The sequence below is a fragment of the Molothrus aeneus genome, chromosome 1, assembly GCF_037042795.1.
Source record: "Molothrus aeneus isolate 106 chromosome 1, BPBGC_Maene_1.0, whole genome shotgun sequence".
Classification (NCBI taxonomy): Eukaryota; Metazoa; Chordata; class Aves; order Passeriformes; family Icteridae; genus Molothrus; species Molothrus aeneus.
The window spans coordinates 119,954,401-119,977,095 of record NC_089646.1 but is presented as its reverse complement, the minus strand read 5'-3'; the positions used below and the strand labels follow the sequence as shown (position 1 = coordinate 119,977,095).

The window sequence follows — 22,695 nt, the reverse complement described above, 5'->3', positions numbered from 1 at the left end:
TACTGTGGCCTGCTCAAGAGTAACAGTGCTACTTCAGGATCTGGAAGATTTTCTTGGTGTGTTTGTTTTTTCAAGTTCTCACAGCCCAAAAATTCCAAGCCAGGAACAGTGCTGAATGCTGTAACTGTAACATGACTGCATTTAGGGAATTTTCACACCCACCCAGGTGCCTCCAGGTTTCCCTGCTTCAGCAGGAGGGTTGGACTGTATGATTTTCAGAGATCCAACCTCAGCTGTTCCATGATTGTGACAGAGCTGAATAGAAAGAAAAGAAGTAATAAGTAAGTAACAAAATTATGTCAGGGCAGAAGTGCAGCAGTGGCTTTGGCATCGGCACCAGAGGATTGAGAAATCAGATAAAAACATGAAGGGGTAGGAAAACACCTGGGAAAATGAACATGAGTGCACAGAAGCAGCAAAGTGGATGAAATGGGAGATAAACAGACAACTGACATAGTCTTTCTCTCTTTCTCCTACACCTCAGTTCCACTCAGGTGATACATAAAATCCCATTGCCATATTGTCCTACCTATGCATAGATTGCCTGTTCCTCAATGAAAAGCAACAGGAGAGATAACTCCTGAAAAGCACCAGGTGAGCCTTCACAGAAAATGAAGGAGTGAGAGGGACAAGGTACAGACAAGTCTTATCTGAAACTATTTCTTAATGGCTTGGAATATTTTACATTTTGACTTCTCAGGCTGTGCTATGACTACACAGAGGATTAAGTGATGGTGAATTGCACTTGCTGAAAACTTGCTTCTGGAGCTCAGTAGGCAGTAGGAGAATCCAGTCTTCTAAAATTCAGGAAACAGGGTTTATTGATTTTTTTTTTTTAGCATGGCACTATATTAAATGGATCAATTTATTCCCCAGGCAACACTCATCAATTTTCCGAGATTACCTGCAGCAAACTGTATCAGACTACAAAGTCTCTCCAATCTACTGCTGAGAAAGCCCTGTTTTAAAACAAAAATTCAGATGGAGGTCCTAAATTGTGTAGAATTCTTGGCTTTGTGTATGGCTGTCTGACACATACATAAGACACCACCAACACAATATTGTTGGGACTTTTCTAAGCAGCAGATTTTTCATAGCTTTGACACTCACCCATTTGAAAATTGTATTGATACACAAAAGCTGGAAGACCTAGTATTTTAGTGGGATTCAGTTGCTTTCTTCCCAAGTGGTTGAGCTGAGTGCCTTCCTCAAAGCATGAGGGCCACCAACCTTGCATGTGTACTTTGATGACTGCTGAGCCTCAGAGGTCCAGCCCACTTTGGTGAGGGAAAAACAATTATTGCCCATAACAAGGCCTGCAAGTTATTAGTTTCTATTCTCCATGAACAATCCCTCATTGTCAAGAAAAACCCAAACAAAAAAAAAAAAAACTTGTGGATTTGGGTTTTGTTTTTCTTTCTGATTGAGGAAGGCCACACCCAGCTGCTTTAATTACACTTCTAAATGCATACATGTAAACATTATTCTTCTGGCTGAGAGAACATAAGTGAGAAAAGTCTTTTTAGGGTTTCATTTCTCTCTTAAAAGAAAGAAATAAATTAGTTACTGATAGCTATTGTTGTCCATGTCTGATTATAATTATAGATGTCAAATCACTAATAATAATTTTATATTCATTTCTTCTATATAATAATAGTCATTCTTGTTTGAAACCACCATGCTTATTTCTTTTATGAAAATCCTCTCTTTAACACATCACAGTAGAAATGGACATTGAACTTGAAATATAACTTTGCTTATATTATGCTTTCTTAAAATGCTCTTGATTACTCTAAAATTAGGCCATATTGTGTGTCCTAGCCTCTTTTCCTTGTGTTTATGTAACTGCCATTCAGCTCTGCAAACTATGAGTTAAGACCATGTAGTAAAAGTCATGGTAGAGAACCCAGGGAGAACTCACCAAGAGTAAATTGCTTCCTCTTTTCTTCTCAGGTGAGAAAATAGGGTCATATCAGCAATTTGCAGCAAAGCAATACCTAAAACATAATATTATACAAAAGGTCATAACTTAGGAACCAAGTTAACAAAGTTTTACCTAACTAAACTTCACCCTGTCAACATTCTTGCTAGAGTCAATGGGAAAGGGCACCTGAAAAGGAACATTTACCACATCCTAAACAGGTGGCAGGGCAGACAGGACACCAGTACCTTGGGTGTGACTTTTTTCTCCATTGATTGTAGAGAACCCTATAAACCTAACATACAATTTGATTTATTAAGTTTGAGGTAAATACCAACCTACAAGTAACCTACAATACCACTCAGATAACTCTGCCACACACTAGTGCATGTGGCAAAGCAGCACAGAACTATGTGAGGTACAGTTTTCTGCTTTGGAGAGGTGACAAAAGCAACTACAGGTGACTACGACCTATTCTCCAAAATCTAAGTTTACGAATGTCTATAGCCCAGCAAAATACAGCCCAAAACAGATGGAAGAGATCTGTAGTATGTAATCTTTCCATGTCATTGTACCTTTTCCATTTTTCAGAGTCCAAATTACAAAAATACTCTCTTCTCACTCTGCTTTTTCATCCAATTAAATAGTATGAAAAAGACCCTGTGGCTTACAAAACAGTCAACAGCATGCAGTCTCCATCATGGCAGTGCTGGGTATCTCCACACAGCATAACTTCAACCGTACAAATGCATTTCTTCTCTCAGTTAAATAATTCAATGTTCACTAATGATGCACATCTTCATGTCAGATGTAGGTTTTTGAAAACCCAAATATAAGCACAGAAGAATTATAAAAAGCTAATGGTATTTTTCTGAAGTGCCTCAAACTTTTATGTGAACACCCAAACAAATTTAGTTGAATAAATACTTGCCATTGAAGAGGAGATGTTTTCTATTCCTGAAAACAAATCTCTGAAGGAAGCTAGGCCTTAAAGAAGGCAGGAGCTGAACTTGGATCTTACATTTGAAACCAAATGCCCAAAGAGCGAAGAACAGATAAGACAATGCTTCTGCACAGAAATATTTGTTCTACAGTGCACTGAATATGAGTCATTAAAAGTCAAGACATTGTAAAATATTAAAACTTTATTTATGATACAAAAATACAAACTTTATTTACAAAACAAAAATAGGATTATAGCCTGTGGACACAAGAAATAACCAATTGGATACATTCAGCAGTAGCTAGACTACTGCATAACAATTTTGACCCTGAACTTTCTCTCTGTACCTTTCTGCAAGTGACCCACAAATGTGTAGCTTTGTCATTTACTTTCGCATAGCAGCCAGGAAGCATCCAGTAACATTTAGCACTTTATTTTCAGCAGTTTACCTACTGCCCACAGACCAAAATATTTAACCGTGCCTTTTCTAGGCTCCCATTAAGAAATACCTGTGCTAAATCAGGGAGCCTTAAGATCACTTGTCAGTGCTGAGAAGACAAAGCTGAGAAGACAAAGCTTTTTGTTGCATTCCAGTTGAAACAGAGATACTCTTTTAAGCATTGTCATCCTCTTCACCTTGACAAAATGGCACAAGTAGTAATGATAATGGTAATGATATTGACATATTTGTATTGAGATTAGCAAAAGAGTTTGCACTTGAGCATGCACTTGGAAATCTTCCTATTCTTTCTCATTCTGTTCTGTTATTAACATCTGTGTTCACTGTCACAAATAAAAAGTATGATAAAAATATGGAAACTGAAATACAGTCATAGGAAGGCTAGTGCAGTTTGTATTTTCAACAGGTGTTAGCAAGCTACATTAATTTTGAACCAACACTCCTATCCTATCACACCAAGGTCTACATTTTACTAAGCTAATAAACATAAGACTTGCATAGTGGGAGCCTTCAGTGACTTGTATTTGTTATGTGTTAGCCAACTGGAGGTAAAAGAAGAGCAATTTTTGTTGAAGGTGGACTCCAAAGGGTTAGCTGCACTCCATTCAAATATCAATTGTACAGCCGATAGTCTAGTTTTTGCTATTTTTTGCTGTTATTCTACTAAAATTCTGTAAAATTAAACTACAGTGCAAAGGAAATAGAGAAGAGTGCAAAGAGGTAGAACAGGAAAATTCTTTGGTTGGAATGAATGATAAGTACACATAATACCTCAGGTTCAGGCAAGATATGTTGTTTAACATCTCAAAGCTTACAATTTTTTTGGAAGAATCTACACATGGTGAAACCTGTGGGCAGAGTGTAGGTAAGCCTAAAGAACTTTGAGCTGTGTGCATGCTTCTAGACTGTATAATATAAATAAGATATGTTAGTTTTGAAACAGGCTTTGAGATGTAAGACTCAATGGTAGAAAAAAGAGATGGTACTTTCACATGTAAATATACAAAGCTTAATGTTTGGGCTTGAGGCTTTTAGTGAGAAATACATGCAATACCAGTACCAAGCAAGAGGTGGAACTCAGCTCTTCGAAGGGTTAAAGTGAACTTCAGTCTTCCACCATCACCCTCTGGTACTGTATCTTCATAAATTTCCCCCGTTTATGGAGTGTTTTTGATGGCAGGCAATTCTTTGTTGAAAGTTAAGTGCTCTTTTATATGAATAAATAAAGAAGGCTTTGGTTTGAATGAATACATTATTTTGACAAATGTTTATTGGAAACCCAATTATGGCTTAATAAATCAGTGCTATCTGTGGTACGTCAGGTGAGCTCACCCATGCCATCAAATGGCACGTTGAATATTAGTAGGATAATTAAAACAATTCTTTTGGATGTTGTTCTTTTTACCCAGGTCTGACAGTAGTCAAAACAGAAAGAAATTGTTTATTAATTTTATTTAACTTATTAAAATACTTTTTGTAAGATGTAATGGGCATACTTAACACAAAAAAAAAAGGAGAAAAAAACCCATTTGTTTTCAATTTGCTGTTAGATTAAAATGACAAGGTCAAGCGCAATGCATGAACTGAGTGGCAGCTGAATTTTAAGGGTAGTTGGGAAGCAGAAAGGATATATATGAAGTCTATTGTTTGAACTTTACACCCAGGTGAAGTGGGGCTTTGTTTGTTTTGTCTGAAGTGGTCACTGGTGATATGCAATGTGTCTGGAGTCAATTCATGTGCTTCCTTATCCTCCCTCCTACAATGATTCCGAGTTAGAACAATCAGATGAATGAGAAGCCATTTTCATAGCTGTGAAAATGAAGGGAATCAAGTGAAAATCTTAAACTCAAGGTCAAGAAGAAAGGGAGGAGTTTAAAGTTAATTTTTTTTTATTCTCATAATATTCCCCTCTAGATAAAAATTCACTGGAAGCAAACCACTAGGAATTCCCATCTCTTGAGGTCCCCTGACTGATGACAAAAAAAATGGAGATGTATTCATGGAAGGACACTGAAGATCTTTAAGATTTATGAAAAGAATCTAAATGATTTCCCAAAGGACCATTTCCAGGCTTAGGATATGGCTAAATTTATATCAACTAGGATTTACAAGCCTAAAATAAAGATTGAAACTGAAGTAATTGGGTTTGGTGTGCATTTGAATTAGAATTATATAAATAGCCACCTAGATGTCTTTCTTACCAACTCAACTTCAGTGTAATATTCTTCTTAAGGGCACAGAAGAGGGAGTGAGAAGACATAAGGAGAACAACAGAAGGCAGCACTATGTTCAGCTTTTCTCCCCTGAGAGAAAATGAGTATTAGGAGTTGGCCAAAGAGATGGCAATGAAAGACTTCTCTTTGGAATTTGACAGTTCATTGAAAGGAGAAAAAAAAAATCACCAAGACAAATTATTTTGTTACACCAGAAATTAATTTTCCTCAGGAGCAACTCACGCTCCAGATTTTGGGCAGTAGGCAGAGAACTTGGAGGCCTCAGGGGTGAATTGCCCACACTAGGACTTCTTAGGATCTCATATTTCCCCAGAGATCTGCTTCTCAGATCATGTATAAAGTTTGAGGTTATCTTCTAAAAAATAGCTAGGCAACATTTCATCATTTTCTGCAAGATAGAGATAATATTCTCTATTTTCCACCGTCCCTTAGCCTAGTCCCTTCTCAGGATTTTAGATTGAGAAACAGTAAAAGTGTGGAAAGCCATATAGGGATTGTCTTCACTATTTAGGATTCTATTTTTTCCATAGCAAAATAAGAATACATTCAGCCTAAAAGCAGGCATGCACTTTGCTGCCGAGGACACTATCACCAGTAATAAATATTCTGCAATAAAGATAGAACTTAGGACAATCATGGTGCATGAAAGCCTTGGACTTTTTCTCCTTACCTAAGAAGATGTTCCAGGGCTAGAAAATCTGGATATCTCTCTTCCAAAGTAAAAGTGAAGGTACTGGGTTTGATACCAATTATAGTAAAACTCAATTAGTATTGCTTTGTCTAATGGATTATGCTTTTCTGTCTACATTTTGTTACCCCTAAGCAGGAATGAGGGATTTTAGAAGTAAGCTCTTCCTCACTACACCAATTTCTCATGTGCAGCCTCAGAAAGACAGACTGTTCAGTCCAAGCTATGCACATAGAAATTAATTTCCTTGAACAGGATCAAGGAGATGTACATGGTTGGCCTGGTAAAGAAAAGTGTGGACATTGAACAGGAAAGAAACATGAAACTTTCCCTGAGCTCTGGTAAGGCTGAAAGAGTAACAAGAAAAAAGCAGTCTGCAGTCTATGAACTTAACAAAAAAGACACAGGACATAGCTCTAAAGAACCCTAATTATCAACCAAAGCTTCAGCCCTTTGCCCAGGGTTTCACAGAAGTTTGTTGTCAATAAAGAATATTAACAGATTTGATTCCTGGCAAAGTTTATCAGTTTTTCTTATCTCTAGCCTCTTTTCTCAAACCTAGTTCCCATCCTTTGCCTGTGGCCAATCTAACTGCAAATGTGACTTAATGGAAGGAGAAAGGAGGGAAGAAAAAGAACCCCAGGTTTTCATAATACAGATTAAAAACACAACAGCTCTGAAATACTCCCCCTTGGCTTTTATTTCTGAACAAACTGTGGCTATCAACCTTATTTAATTGTTGTTGATTTAGCATTTGAACAGAGCTGAAATGTCTGGTTTCATTCTGCCTCAGCCAAAAATTCTTGATGGACAAGGTAGCTTTATCTTTTGCCAGCCCCTCCGAGTGCAAGTCATCAGAATAGTTGCTGCTCTTTTTTCCAGTGATAGACAGAAGATGCTGCACCACTGCCTACTCTGCATAGCCTCATATTTTAGTGGAAATCAGCATTTAAAGTGTTACATCTTAGAGCCCAAAGGAGAAGAAAGTTTCATGGAAGATGGCTCTTCATTTTCATGTAAGGCTCCTGTTGCCATCCATAAATCACTCAGGCTGCTATTATAACCCAGAACAAGCTGGCATCACCCCTAAATACAGAAGATTGTGTGAAAGATTACCAAAACAAAAACAACAAAGAAGTCATTAGAACACCTAGATGATAAAATGCTTGAAAACATCTCCCCAAATTTCCTTGTGGCAAGACAACGATTGAGCCATAAATCAAAGCTATTCTTCTTCAGGGAGAAGGCAGTACAGTGTGTTAACATGAAGGACTGCAGCTCTTACAGTAATGGGGAGAAGCAGAAGACTGATCACTGCCCTCAGTTATTTTAAATGCACTCTTCTTTCCTTCCAGCAAGAAAAAAAAAAAAAAAGAAAAGAAAAAGAGCCTTGTTTTTAACAGAATCAACATAAGTTAATAGAATACGGGTTTAATGCTATATTTCATTTAATTAACTCTTAGTTTTTCCTATGTTACATTTGCATTGCTAAAAAACTGTGAATTGTGTTGGATGAATAGATTAAATCGTTTCTTTGACAAACTAACTTTCACCAGCACGTGTTCATGTTACAGAGTCTTTGTATTGTGGAAAACAAATAGTTATTCAAAGTCACTATGTACTCCTCAGTGATGATACATATGTAACAATGACAGAGAAACACACTGTCCAGCAAGAATTTGCTATTAAGGACACAAAAATAACCAAACCAAAAAAAACCAACCAACCAACCAAACAAACAAACAAAAAACTAAAAACAAACCTGTAATTTTCATTGCATTAAGAAATTCTGAAATCTACCAGTTTTCACTCTAACTTTTTGCCCTGCCACTCCATCCATTTCATCTGAATATGCCTGAGGTGTGCAATAAGAAGTGGGATGAAAATGGCTGTAATAAACAACAAGAAAAATAATACCTAACACCAGACACAAAATAGTTAATATGCTTACAATTGTAAAACATATTTCTTTGATAATGGAAGGTTTCCAGAACATGTATACAAACAAAATACATAGAGTCACTACAGTGTGAGTAGCATAATAAATATAAAGGCAAACTTTTGTTCTTCTCCCCTTTATGTTAAAAAATGAAAAAATTAGGATGATTCCAACTACAGTTCTGTACAGATATTCCATCTTCTTAGACTTGCAAAATGTTGTATGCTGTTTCAAAGTCCAAGTGAAGCCACAGATCCAAAGAAATATCAGCAAAATTACTGAAATTCTGACACTGAGTAGAGTAATCAATGAAATACTGAGTATCCAAGAAGTGATGGTAAGCAATTTATAGAAGAGATACACAAACTTGGAAAGCACACGAAATTCATCTTTGTCAGGCAGAGATTTTCGTAGTGATATCTGATAATCAACCATTGATAAGGAGATACCACAAAAAGACATCATAATGGCAGCATCTAAACAAAACACAAGGAAAAATGTTACATCAGAGAAAAAGGTACGCTATTTTACACTATGATTGCTGGATGAAGTTTTAGAAAATGTCATGCTTTCCTAACACTATCTTTAACCCAGTTTTATATTTACTCTCTGCTCAAAAGCAAGTCACCCTAATTTTAAGGCTCACTTTAGTTACTTAAATCTAGGTATCTGATGCTGTTTGGTACACTTATGTTATCCTGCCAGCCCCTGGTCCTTAATGGCCTTGTCTAAGTTGCATGTCATATCTGCCATCTCCATACACAGTGACTTAGAAATTCCCAAAGTATTGCAAATAGACCCTAACAATTTAAGTTTCAGCAACCAATATATGTGAGTCTGCTGTGTCTAAAATGTAGAAATCTATAACTAAGACTTGATCCTTCACATGTTCATATCCAAGATGAGATTTGCCTGATCCTTTTCCATGAGTAAATTTTGACTCCATGGACTTTGAAGGATCACTAGACATTAATGCAAGTATCCCATTTGATTAGATCAGTTCCAACCCTGAAAAAGTCAATGTCCTGCCAATAATTCTGCTAGTCTTAGAGCTGGAAATGGTACAGCTGCTGTCTTGCTTCTGAGAGCTGAACCAGTATCTCTTCACCATGTTGCCTTCTACAATACTGACATATCCTCAGATTTAATTTTGACTCTGTCCCTCACGTGTAACATGGGTGATGGTAGTGACAGCTTGCAGGGCTGCTTTAATTACATTACTGACTTTCAAATGCCTAGGTAGCAGTTTTAAAAGAATCTGTAATTAAAATCACACATATCAAACTGCTCTGCAAATTACATGCTAATTGCATTTGAGAGCTTATTTTCAAGAGATGCATCATTATGGTTTTATTAGATATTATGACTTTTATATTTATGATGCATAGTATTTATATATGACTTTTCATTTTTATAGTGAAATCTTCCTTCTCATTGATTCAGCAGAATAGACCATCTACTAGACAGAAATTCTAATTAAATGCAGAGTAATAATACAGTGGAATACATGTTTTCCAAGGTATGTTAAAAATGTTATCCAGTCATGAGTTATATTTTTAGGTAAGATACTCAACTTGTAACAGAAGTAAAAAGACAGACTTACATTGATAGAAATGAGTTTTGCCATGTTCCATGAGAATGTAAATCTGAAGAAAAAGTTGTGGTGTGGTCTCAAGAAAAGCCTTGAACACCCTGAGCATGTTAATATCAGTCACTGCATCAATAGCTTGTTTTTGAATGAAGTTGGAAGGGTCTGTTTCTGATGCACCTCTGCTACTTGTTTGTTTAAATGCAGCTTGACAGCCATATTTCAAAGCAAACCAATACCTATTTTAAAAAGGACACTTGATTAGACAGCACTTTTTAGAAGACCAACTCAACAAAATTTTACAGCCTGACAGCTTTTTCCATCTTCTACTCAGATAAAATTTTGTCTGATATCTGTCTGGTCTCAGGGATATCAGAGAATCATTTAAGCCCAGCAATATCATGCAATAAGAAAACTAATAAAACAGAATGAGACTTTTCTAAATAAAGAATACAAGCTCAATTTTGTTAGGTTCTTATTTCTTTAAATTACTGCCTTTCTGAAAATTCACTTGGCACCTCTCCTCAGTCTCTCTTTGAGATACTCATTCACTTTCTTTATATTCTTTTCAGGGTATTAATGAATATCCAGCTGTGAACTTCCACATTTATGTAAGTAGAATATAGATCCAAAGCCCCAAGGATAATACCTGATGAATTGCAAACATAAAACAGACTTTTAAGAAAATCTACTACATTGTTACTTTCTAAATAACCAGGAAGACTTCTATTTCGGTAAACACTGAAATCAAGTTTTACCTTTTTTTTTTTTTTATCTTTGTGTCATAGTCATAGTTTTATATAGGTAACAGTAACAGGCAGATACACTGCCTGTTGATACACTATCAAATGAGATATTTATTACATACATGATGATGTAGGATAGAGAAATCTAGTCTTGCTATGACAGCAGAGGTCCTGAGATGTGGAGAGATAGGATACAGTGTAGAAAAGCACATGCCTAGGATGATAAGGGATGGCTTGAAAAAAGGGATAAGAATGAAAAAATATGTGTGTAACAATTTTAACTGTATCATTATTATTATCATTATTACTATTATTATTACAGAAGATTTTTTATGTACAGAAGAATTCTTTCTTTTTCTGTAATAAATAGATCTAGACTATTAATGATTCTTGGAATCAACTGTTAGAATTCCATTTATACTAAGTTCTTGGCTTTATAGGTATATAAATCTATGTGTTTGTCCATAAACAGGATTTTTATCATAGCAGCCTTCAGACATCACTTCCAAGCCTATTTCTGTCTATTTAGTTCCCAGATGTTTTCAGCTTCTAAGATTCTTCTCCAATGAACTCATTTTGACTATAACCAGCAGGCAAGGACAGCCTAAGGAGTCCCTTTTGAAGAAAACTCACTGTTATTCAGACAATTTTTCTAGCCTTGTGTCATGGTTTGACACTGGCACAATGCCAGTGCCCCCATGAAGATATTTTCTCTCTGGTTTCTGCTGTGAGATGTGACTAGGAATAAGCAAAGCAGGCTCTTACTTAGGGAAAAAGAATCAGAACTTTATTAACTACTCTACAACTACAGATAAAAAGGAACACACACACAGGGAAAATGAAAACTTCACAAGTGCATTTCCTCCTCCCCCCCACCAAATTTCTAACACAATACATTTGGTTCTTCAAATCACTAACTCTCGGTCCAGCACTACTTTTTAGACAATCAATCTTCAGTTCATCAAGAGGAGAGGAGTCTTTCTTGTACTATGGGCTTCTCTTGGAAACACAGCTGAAGCTTCGTGTGTTTCTGTGTCACTCGTGGCACCGCCCGGAGTACATCTGCCGTCGTGACTTCTTCTTTTTCATGTCTAGTGCTCTCACTACTGAACACGGGCCAGAACTGCTTCTAGGGTTGTCTTTTAAGGATGCTCTGTCCTGATCTAAAAAAGGCACAGTTTTTCTTTTGGGACACTTGTCTCCACAATCTCTCCTTTGGGACACTTGTCCCCCCCATATTTTCACCCCCTGGGGCCGAGGGGCATCTACACTGAACCCTCTTGGTTCTGAGGCCCTTGCCTCCCCCTAGAATGCAGTCTCTGTATTACAAGGAACATGGTTCTGTCCATGGCTATACAAAAAGAGTCTAGCAAAAGCCACTCCATCATCTCTTTTCACTAGGATTCTTCTCTATTCTTCTACTATCTCTCACTCGCCCAGACCTCTCTCACACTGGCCTATTTCCTTCCTCATCTTCCACTCTATCTTCTAGAAAAGGTCAATGTTCTGTAAAGTTCTCATTCTCTAAAAAGGGGTTAAAAGCTCCTACAAGCGGCCGGCTGAACCCCCCCCTCTTCTCCGTCCCAGCCGTGCTGCCGGCACAGGCCCATGTTTATCAAGTCTCAAGGTTACAGTCCTAGGCAGCGGCTCTCTCTCTCTCTCTCTCTCTGTGTCTCTCAGGGGGGGCTGCCCGATGGCTCCCGGTGTCTCTCTCTCTCTCTGTGTCTCTCTTCCACCCTTCTACCCCCGGGCTCAGGCCTACCTCTCTCGGCCACATGGCTTTCCCCTCCCCCTGCCCAGCCAGCAGCTGGGCCGGGGGAGAGACCCGAACTCTTTCCCGCCGGAAACCCAAGAGGACCCTCCCAGGGGAGAGCTCTGCTTTTAACTCCGTGTTCTCAGAGGCGTGTCCATGTCTCAATGGTCAGGTTAAATGCCAATATTAAAGTCTGAATATCCATTGGCCAAAAACACAGCATCTCAAAAAACACATTTCCTGTCAAACCACCACATTCTACCTTTCGCCTCTGAGAACACACTTTCTAAAATTATTAACAAAATTACAAAACACTTCAACACTTCTACAAAACAAGAAAACTTTCATCTCCAGATTTTAACTCAATACATGCTTTGTTCTTATTCTTCTTTGGTCCCATCTCACAGCTTTACTCACAACTTTATCTTATCATTCTCTTAAAATTCGATTCCCGGTCAGGGAACCAAAAAATGTCATGGTTTGACACTGGCACAATGCCAGTGCCCCCATGAAGATATTTTCTCTCTGGTTTCTGCTGTGAGATGTGACCAGGAATAAGCAAAGCAGGCTCTTACTTAGGGAAAAAGAACCAGAACTTTATTAACTACTCTACAACTACAGATAAAAAGGAACACACACACAGGGAAAATGAAAACTTCACAAGTGCATTTCCTCCTCCCCCCCACCAAATTTCTAACACAATACATTTGGTTCTTCAAATCACTAACTCTCGGTCCAGCACTACTTTTTAGACAATCAATCTTCAGTTCATCAAGAGGAGAGGAGTCTTTCTTGTACTATGGGCTTCTCTTGGAAACACAGCTGAAGCTTCGTGTGTTTCTGTGTCACTCGTGGCACCGCCCGGAGTACATCTGCCGTCGTGACTTCTTCTTTTTCATGTCCAGTGCTCTCACCACTGAACACGGGCCAGAACTGCTTCTAGGGTTGTCTTTTAAGGATGCTCTGTCCTGATCTAAAAAAGGCACAGTTTTTCTTTTGGGACACCTGTCTCCACAATCTCTCCTTTGGGACACCTGTCCCCCCCATATTTTCACCCCCTGGGGCTGAGGGGCATCAACACTGAACCCTCTTGGTTCTGAGGCCCTTGCCTCCCCCTAGAATGCAGTCTCTGTATTACAAGGAACATGGTTCTGTCCATGGCTATACAAAAAGAGTCTAGCAAAAGCCACTCCATCATCTCTTTTCACTAGGATTCTTCTCTATTCTTCTACTATCTCTCACTCGCCCAGACCTCTCTCACACTGGCCTATTTCCTTCCTCATCTTCCACTCTATCTTCTAGAAAAGGTCAATGTTCTGTAAAGTTCTCATTCTCTAAAAAGGGGTTAAAAGCTCCTACAAGCGGCCGGCTGAACCCCCCCCTCTTCTCCGTCCCAGCCGTGCTGCCGGCACAGGCCCATGTTTATCAAGTCTCAAGGTTACAGTCCTAGGCAGCGGCTCTCTTTCTTTCTCTCCCTCTGTGTCTCTCAGGGGGGGCTGCCCGATGGCTCCCGGTGTCTCTCTCTCTCTCTGTGTCTCTCTTCCACCCTTCTACCCCCGGGCTCAGGCCTACCTCTCTCGGCCACATGGCTTTCCCCTCCCCCTGCCCAGCCAGCAGCTGGGCCGGGGGAGAGACCCGAACTCTTTCCCGCCGGAAACCCAAGAAGACCCTCCCAGGAGAGAGCTCTGCTTTTAACTCCGTATTCTCAGAAGCGTGTCCATGTCTCAATAGTCAGGTTAAATGCCAATATTAAAGTCTGAATATCCATTAGCCAAAAACACAGCATCTCAAAAAACACATTTCCTGTCAAACCACCACACCTTGCAAAGACTACTAGAGTCTTTCCTCATCAAAAGAGAAGCTTATTCAGTAAATAAATTATGACAGCTGCATCGTTCATTTGGATCTATTTTCTTGAGAAACTAAGCAGAACACCACAGGCCAACACCTGCTTATCTTAGACAGTTATACAAGACCGCTAATACACAAGCTGAGGAAGGCAAGGTCCTGTGCCTTAACTTGCCTCCTACTTACATCCCCTAAGACAGCATCTGAGATAACTTAAGGATTCCTGCTGAAGTGCAGCTTTCTAATTCCCTGGCCATCAACAGGATCGCACACACCACGAGCCTGATGAAAGCCGTGCCTTGCATTTACCGTACACAGAGCACAGAGGGCAGCAGATCACCAGCCAGCCAGATCTCACAGGATCGTCTCCTCGCAATGTAACACTGGAGCCCAGGACTCGTCTCCTTACTAAGGGAGCTAGAAAGAAACCCTGGCTCTTTCAGAGGTTAAAAGTTTGACACCTTTATCACCTTTAAAGACCAAATCCTTTGACCACAGGGAAGGCAGTGTAGGGCCCTCTTCCACAACCACAAGCAAGACAGCCAGGATTGTCAGTTCCTGGGTTAAGGGCATGCTAGAGGATTCATGACTTATTCCCTGGTATGTTAAGGCATATTGACCATACAAGTGAGAATTGCAACAATAGGAGTAGGTGTGGAACAGCTTTGTTACTACTCAAGAGCCTTTCCTTTTCTCCTTGCAGAGATTCATAGACTGCACTCCTGCCACTCAGTCCATGAGCTGGCTCTGGATCCATTATTTACTCCCAAAGGAAACTAATTTTTATTTTCATGGTTTTGTGTATTTACCTTACTGTTCCCTGAATAATCACTCATAAGCAAAGAACTGAACTGTTTTGCAAGGCATCTAAACCTTTTTTTCTGTTTGTAAAACAATTAGTATTCTAAACCATCTGGTTCTTGCATCTGAAATGTAAAAATCTGGAAGGTTTGCAATGTTTTCAAGAAAAAACAATTGGGTAGACTGCTAGTCTACTGCTGCTAGTTGTCCATGGACTCACCCACCAGAGCAGCAGGAAATGGAAACCAGCTGCACAAATTTTGAGCTGCAAAGCTCATAGCCAAGATGGCAGGTGATGTGCAAGGCGAGAAATATCCTAAAAGGAATATTTCAGCTGGATGCATACCTGAAATCACTTGTCAGATTTCAAAGTACATTCCTTCTGAGCACTGTATATTAGGTTTATATTGTTACAAGATGGTATGCTATGTATTTGTCACTAGTTGTAGCAGTTTTGGTTAGGCCACTCCTGACTTTGAACACTTTATAGAATACTTTTTTTTTCCTAGTAAACTCCAAATACCTCTACTGCTCTTTGATTATGTATTAAGCAGGGTGGCCTTCTCTGAGCTCCACATGTCACTTACTGTAAGTTCACGGCAACAACTTTTCATATTTTAAGAGTATTTTGTACTTATACTGTCATTCTCATCTGTCCCTTTGGCATGTAATATGACCTTTTAGGAAGGGCTCATAGCCAGCTTTTAGACCTGGTGTTGAAGTACTTTCCTAGCCTAGGGCAAAGTTCAGTCCATACTAAAGGATAGGTCAAGTTTAAATTTTCTCCTTTATCATGATCACAGCTAAACCCTGTGCCTGCTCTGAAACTATTATAGCTATAGTTCCTCTAATCTATTTTCCTATAATATATCTATTGCTATAGAAGTTCTGGGCTTCAATATTCATTGAAGCAAAAAGTCTTTCAAAAAGGTACTACAACTGTAACAAAAATACATTAATAAAAAGTATTGGATTAGTCATGTATTTTAGATAGAGGTACATCCTAAATGGAATGTGAAATGGTTATGTCAATAATACAAACAAATGCAGGTTTACCATTTACTTTTTCTCCCTATAAATTCATCAAAGAGAATATGTTTTTTGTTATTTCAAGGTATATAAGCTACTTAGAAGCCAACAGAGTAAAAAACCTACCATTTCTTTACAACTGGAATTGTCATATAGTAAAGACAATGGTAAAGAATTAACAGTGTTTCTAAATATCATTCACTTTGAAAGGAGGAAAAAAAAGGGTTTCTGCCTTTGTAGTGTTGCTTTGTAGAGAACACAAATGACAGGGCTCCTACTTGTTATTAACACTCATGGAAACACAGCTCCACTGTCTCTCTGTTCTTGAGATGTTCCTAGATATTCAACATAATTTCACAAGTGATGAAGTTTGATGCTGTAAAATTAGGAAGGCTTTGTCTCTGGCTGGGAATTCACAGGGGTGACAGCTATTTTGTTTGTTGCTTCACAGCCTTCACATGTGACAAGCAAGTGACCCTGCCAATGTTTCCATATCACATGCTTCCCCTCCAATTTCCACTGACTTTGTAACACAATCCCAGCATTATGCTACACATCCCATCTCATCAAACTCCACTGATAAATATTTGGGTACCATTTAGAAATTCGTATAGGCAGGGTGTGAGTGGCCTGGCAATAATGATTGTCCTGTCAAAATTCTGGTCATGTAGTCACAGCTTTCAGCATTGTACAAATCCTTATCAAAGGAAAATTACTCTCTGCTGCATGTTAAATTTCACCTTCTAAGTATCAAAATACTTGGATTAAACCCATGAAATTAATGCAACTAAGTCAATACTTAGGTCAGTAAATTTATATCAAGAAAATGTGATCAAACACAGAGCAGAATCACAGAATCCTTTAGTTTGGAAAAGATCTTTAATATCATTGAGAACAACTACTGCTCTAGCACTATCAAGTCCACCACTAAACCATGTGCCTAAGTGCCACATCTACCTGCCTTTTAAATATCTTCAGAGATGAAGACTCACCCACTTCCTTGGGCACCTGTCCCAATGCAATGAAGAAAATTTTCCTAATATCCAATCCAAACTTTCCCAGTGCAAGTTGGGGCCATTTCCTCTCATCCTGTCACTTGTTCTTTAAAAGGAATGACTCACCCCCACCTGACGACAGCCTGCTTTCACTTGTAGAGAGCAGTAAGAGTTTGACACAAGGTGTTGGGTAACTTAACCTCAGTGACATCTCCTAGCCAGATGACTCAACATCCTTGTTATTGTTCAGCTCCACCTGCAGAGCCTCATACCAGTTATGCCAGGGCTCCTGTGAAGGTGGGGTAGTCACAGAGGAGACCCCACTGCTGCACTGAGTAGGAACTTGTTGCCATTGCCCCCTAGCCTTAAGTCACTGTGCTCAGCCAGGTAAAGAGTGGATAGGGAATCATCCATCTCATGCATCCTGCCTGCCTGCCTGCCTGCCTGCCTGTGGGGCAGTCTGAGGAAAGGCAAAGTGTCATTCTAGCAGTCTGCATGGGTGTCTCTCTCCTCAGCCTACTCACCTCCTCCTAGAGCTCTGTCACTAAGCAGAGGGGTTCCTTTTCCAGAGTGCATCTCCCACAGGTGTGCTCACTGCTGCCAGCTGGTACTGCTTCAGAACAGGGCCCACCCTGCAGCCCATCTCACTGCATTTTAGAAATAGTAATGAAATAACCCCAGGTTCAGCAAAGCACTTGCATTTACAAAGATGTCACATGGATCTAGAATTAATTTTTACAAATAAGCAAAAAAATCTTTTTCTTCTGCTTCTATTCAAAGTTGCAGGGCATTCTGAGCTGGGCATTTAAGCATCAAGAAGTGCAACAGCAGATGCCAGTATCAGAGTGGCTGCTGCCTATGTAACCTATTCTGACAGCAAAGGTTATGAATTGCTGATGTTTAGTCTCCCACAGGTGTGTCCTAGGCTGACAAAGCACACTGCTACACATCAGACAGCTCCAGAATTCACATGGTGCCCTAAGGAAATGTCCCATTTCCCCACATTCCATGGCAGTGTTATTGTCTTAATGTTGTCTGCTATGTCACAACTGTTCTCAATTCTACAAACATCTGTGTGAGCCATTTAAATGGGTCAGCCTGAATATAATTTTAATCAACATAGTTAAAGTCTACATTTTTAACTTAATTTTGTCTCCTTGCAAAGCATACTCTTTCATATGAAATATAATTGCAGGTATGCACTCTTTCCAACAAAAGAAACTAAAGCCTTCTTAGAAAAGAAATATTTTTAATTTTGTTTGCCTCTGATTTTATATATATTGTATATATGTATTTACATCTATATATAGCAATATTATTTTCATATTTATTACTTAGCATTGTCAGTGTGTTAGCAAAACCAAATTGATTCCCATTGTTCTTTGCACAGTACAAAGCTCCAGTTTCCAAAGGGTACTAGTTTGTAAGTCACCAGTTCCAGTATCTAAAGGGAGCCTAGAAAAAAGCTGAAGAAGGACTTTGTACAAGAGCATGGAGTGATACAAGAGGGAATGGCTTCAAACTGAAGGACAGTAGCCTAAGACAAGCTATCAGGATGAAACTCTCTCCTGTTAGGGTGGTGATGCACAGGTTTCCCAGAAAAGCTGTGGATGCCCCATCCCTGGAAGTGCTCAAGGCCATGTTGAATGGGGCTTTGATCAACCTGGTCAAGTAGAAGGTATCTCAAGAAGAGATACCTTCTTGATCTTCAACCCCCCCCATGGCAGGGGGGTTGGAATGAGTTGATTTTTAAGGTCCCTTCCAAACCAAACCATTCTAGGAATCTAAGGTCAAAGATGGAGCAGGAAGTGTAAAAGGAGATGAAAGGAGGAAGAAGGAAAGAAGGAAAGAAGGAAAGAAGGAAAGAAGGAAAGAAGGAAAGAAAGAAAGAAAGAAAGAAAGAAAGAAAGAAAGAAAGAAAGAAAGAAAGAAAGAAAGAAAGAAAGAAAGAAAGAAAGAAAGAAAGAAAGAAAGAAAGAAAGAAAGAAAGAAAGAAAGGAAAAAAGATAATTTGATAAGGTTTATTCACATCTTATAATTTCAAGCCTGCAGAGTTCACTGACCAAATCTTATTTAAAGGCTAAGCCCTCATTTTCCTCTTTGAATGAAGAATATGGGTTTCTGCCCCAAAGGACCTTCTGGAGAATCTCACCTTAACAAGTGTGACCTGACTTGACAGAATCTATTTTTATCCATTTACTGCACAGATAAACCTGAGAGAATCATTGTCTAAATTAACTACATAAATTAGATGACTAAGAGGGAGGACAGGACGAAATTGTACCTTGATACACCTAAGGAAAATACATATAATAAAAGTATGTAATAGTTAATCACAAAGGTACAAGCCCAGATGCCAGCTTGCTATTACCAGCTTATACTTTACAGTATGCATTACCACACTGCTGAATTGTGAGGGGTGGCTGAAAGAACTTTGTAACTTATGCATAACATCTTGGAAATTTTCCAAGCATAAGTAGCAGCACTGCAGAAAATATCATTTGTGCAATAGAGAACAAGCAACCAAGTTGACAACACTGTCAAAGGACAAAATAATGTTTACTAGATAATAAGGCACTCAGAAAATATGGAGCTAATTCTGGGAAAGAAGATTCAGAATTATAGAAATTCATGGTAAGAGATATTCATTGGAAAGGGTATGAGTTCAGGTAAATCCAAGAGTTTTGTGGATTGCATTAGAGTCAAGATAATCCACTAAGCAAACAAAGTTTCCTATCACCATTAAGTCAGTCCCTGAGGGAATACTGCTGCAAATATCCTTACTAACTATTCAGCTATTCATTTCTCTTCTGAATCTTGGTGAGTTTTCCACATATGGTTAGACACTCAGGTTGAAACATTACTTCTTCAGCTGTCTCAGATGCTTACTGTGCATAACATCACTTTGAAAACTCGTATTTATCAGTTATGACAGTAGTACATTTCAAAGCAATAATTTTTATTATTGCTCATCAAATGTCTGATTAATCAAACCAAGTAGGGTTGTGACTGATAAAAATCATTACTTACAGGTATATGGAAGAAGAACTACATGTCCATCAAAACCTGATAAAATTTACCACAAAAAGCCATTTGTTCTCATGGAGCAGTAATTGTTAAGGCCAGAATTACTCTTGTCCCTGAAGCCATACTAAGCACTTCTTAATAACTGTCCTAAAGCACCATGATTTCTCAATTTAAAATAAATGTTTAAATGTGCTTACCTTATAAAAATTCCACAATGAAAGAGATGAAGTAGAAAAACCAGTTTCAGCTTCCCAGTATCAGTACCTTCCCAGTCGTTTTTAAACCACTTATAACTAAATACCTGAGTTATTATTGATGAAAGACCTCTAAAACACATAATCAATATACTCCAGGAATACTGTCCTTGACAGAAATATCTACTAGCTACCCAGAAATCCACTACAATATCAACTACATAAATTATCATTCCGCCAACTAAAAAAAAGAAATTCTGCTTAGTAAATTTCATCATATGTGAAACTGCCACTGTTGTCATTCTCTCCTCACTTAATGTAAAGGAATCTAAATGCTTTCCTTCAATGGAGTCTTTTTCCTGACAATACCACCTTCTCATATTGCTTCATACAAAGGAAAGCTGGGTTATCCATTTTTATTATAGCAAAGAGACTTGCATTTTTCCATGCTCTTGATTTAAATATTAATTTAACTTCTAAAATACACATCTATTCTGGAAAAGATAAATGTAAATTGTCTTTTTAATTGATGGAGTCATTCTTCAATTACTGATTCCTAAAAAGAAGAAGAAAAAAAAGAAGATTAGCAGTAACAATATCTTCATCATTTAAAGTATCCTACAGTAATTCTCATGACCATTTGAACAGACAAGTACAAAATGGAGAATGTGCTGAGATACTGGTGAACAATCAGCCCAAGAGAGCTGCATTTCTGAACCTGCTGAGGTCACCCATTCTCCCAAACAGTGACTCTCCACTCAAACAGCTGTTGAGATAATTCCTAAGAGTTGTAAAACACTAAGAAACAAGTGTTTAAAAGCAGCTTATGGAAAAAAGATTGATTCCTTCCCAGAACTTTCTAAATTTCTGAACTCTTCTCCTTTATTGTGCACAGCACAAAGTGTTGAGAAAACTTTGTCTTGAGCACACACCATGGTATCAGAATAAACATCATTTGGCAGCTTCCAACTGTGTCACTGCATTTGTGCACATATGTCCAGTGCTTTTATCATTCCTGCTTGGTTTTCTACATGCAGTAGGAAAGTGCTAAATAAGATTGCAGCTCTCCTGTAAAGAGGCTTGTAAGGAGCCAGACCTGGACCAGTGTATACCTCTTTGAAAAATGTCTTCTGAGCTGCGTGTAGCCACATATAGATGATTTAACCACACAGCTCACTGCAAATATAATTAATTTGTAGTCAGAACTACATTTTACATTGCTCAACACTGAAAGGGTTCTTGTGACCTCTTGGGTAGTCCCTATATGTCTTTCTTCTGTAGATCTGTGGTATTTGACAGGTGAAACAGAAAAGCTACAAGGCCATACATTCTTTTTCTCATTCACCGCTGCAAAGCTATGAACTTAAAGTTACAAAGTCCCTTTACTTCATTTACATATCTTAGGAAAAAGCTGCTGGCAGCAAATGCAAAGGATGGGATGCAGGACATGCCAAGGCTGGGCTGGTGCCAGTGCCAAACAGCTGCAGACAATACATGGGGAACAGCTGCACCAGGGAACTTGGAGCAGGGAAAGGGCATGTGGAGGCAGGTCCCTTTGGATTTTGTGAATTCAGGCACACTGCCACAGAGGAATGAAATGAGATAATTGGTTAATAACTCATAAACAGAGGTAATGACTGTTCTTTCCTTGGGTTGACAGGGCTCATCTTCACTGTGACCTAGGTACAAACCTAAAAAAGAGAACTTAAGTTCTTCATTTCCTAATGAAGACAAGTGGGAACATAACAGCCTGAAAAGGTGATGAGTGTATGGATTACTTTCTTGGATCTAGGCCTTAGCTATTTCTAGCCTCTCATTCTATCTCCTACTTAGGTTTCATGTCCTGGTCCAGAAGAGGTCAGAAAGCTCAGGCGATCTTGCAGCTGGGATAGCTGGAATCCTTTCACTGTTCTTTCCTATTCTCTCCAGTAAAATACCACTAATCTCCTGCAAATCACTAATGCAATTTATATCCAATTCACAGTTAGATTCTGGGAAGTGGACTTCAGTACAAAGTCCATTATAAATTGAACTCTGTGTTTACAAACATAAAAAAACAAGTAACCACGAGCCAGCAATGTCTCTGTATGGCCAAGAAGGCAAATGGCATTGGGGAGTGCACTATGACCAGTGTGGCCAGCAGGTCAAGAGTGGCTATTCTCTCCCTCTACTCTGCCCTGGTCAGGCTGCATCTGGGATACTGTGTCCAGTTCTGAGATCCCCAGTTCAACAAAGACAAGGAATTACTGGAGAGGGTCCAGCAGAGGGTTACAAAGATATTTGGGAGACTGGAACATCTCTCTCGTGAGGACAGGCTGAGGGAGCTGGTTCTGCTCAAGATGGAGAAGAGACTGCTGAGAGGAGATCATATCAATGAACACAAAATCTTAAGGCCAGGTGTCAAGAAGATGGGGCCAGACTCATTGCAGTGATGCCCAGCAACGGGACACTGGGCAATGGGCACAAACCTTAACACAGGGAGCTGCATCTGAACATGAGAAAAAACTTCACTTTGAGGGTGACACAGCA

At 38.9% G+C, this 22,695-nt stretch overlaps 1 protein-coding gene across 1 annotated transcript; it reads right to left on the bottom strand.

The window, feature by feature from the left end:
* Window positions 1-8,017: 8,017 nt before the first annotated feature.
* Window positions 8,018-20,444, bottom strand: XKR9 (XK related 9). Its single transcript, XM_066547121.1, has 3 exons — window positions 20,170-20,444; window positions 9,789-10,012; window positions 8,018-8,661 (listed from the first exon to the last, which is right to left on the bottom strand). The coding sequence occupies exons 1-3, from the start codon at window positions 20,442-20,444 to the stop codon at window positions 8,018-8,020; spliced, it is 1,143 nt and encodes a 380-aa protein (XP_066403218.1).
* Between the last annotated feature and the right edge of the window lie 2,251 nt (window positions 20,445-22,695).

Coding starts and splice junctions, on each gene's coding strand:
- XKR9 (XM_066547121.1), bottom strand. CDS start 20,444: ATGATGAAATTTACTAAGCAGAATTTCTTTTTTTTAGTTGGCGGAATG. Junction 10,013..20,169: donor CATTGTGGAATTTTTATAAG/GTAAGCACATTT, acceptor TTTTTAAAATAG/GTATTGGTTTGCTTTGAAAT. Junction 8,662..9,788: donor CAAAACTCATTTCTATCAAT/GTAAGTCTGTCT, acceptor TGTTTTGTTTAG/ATGCTGCCATTATGATGTCT.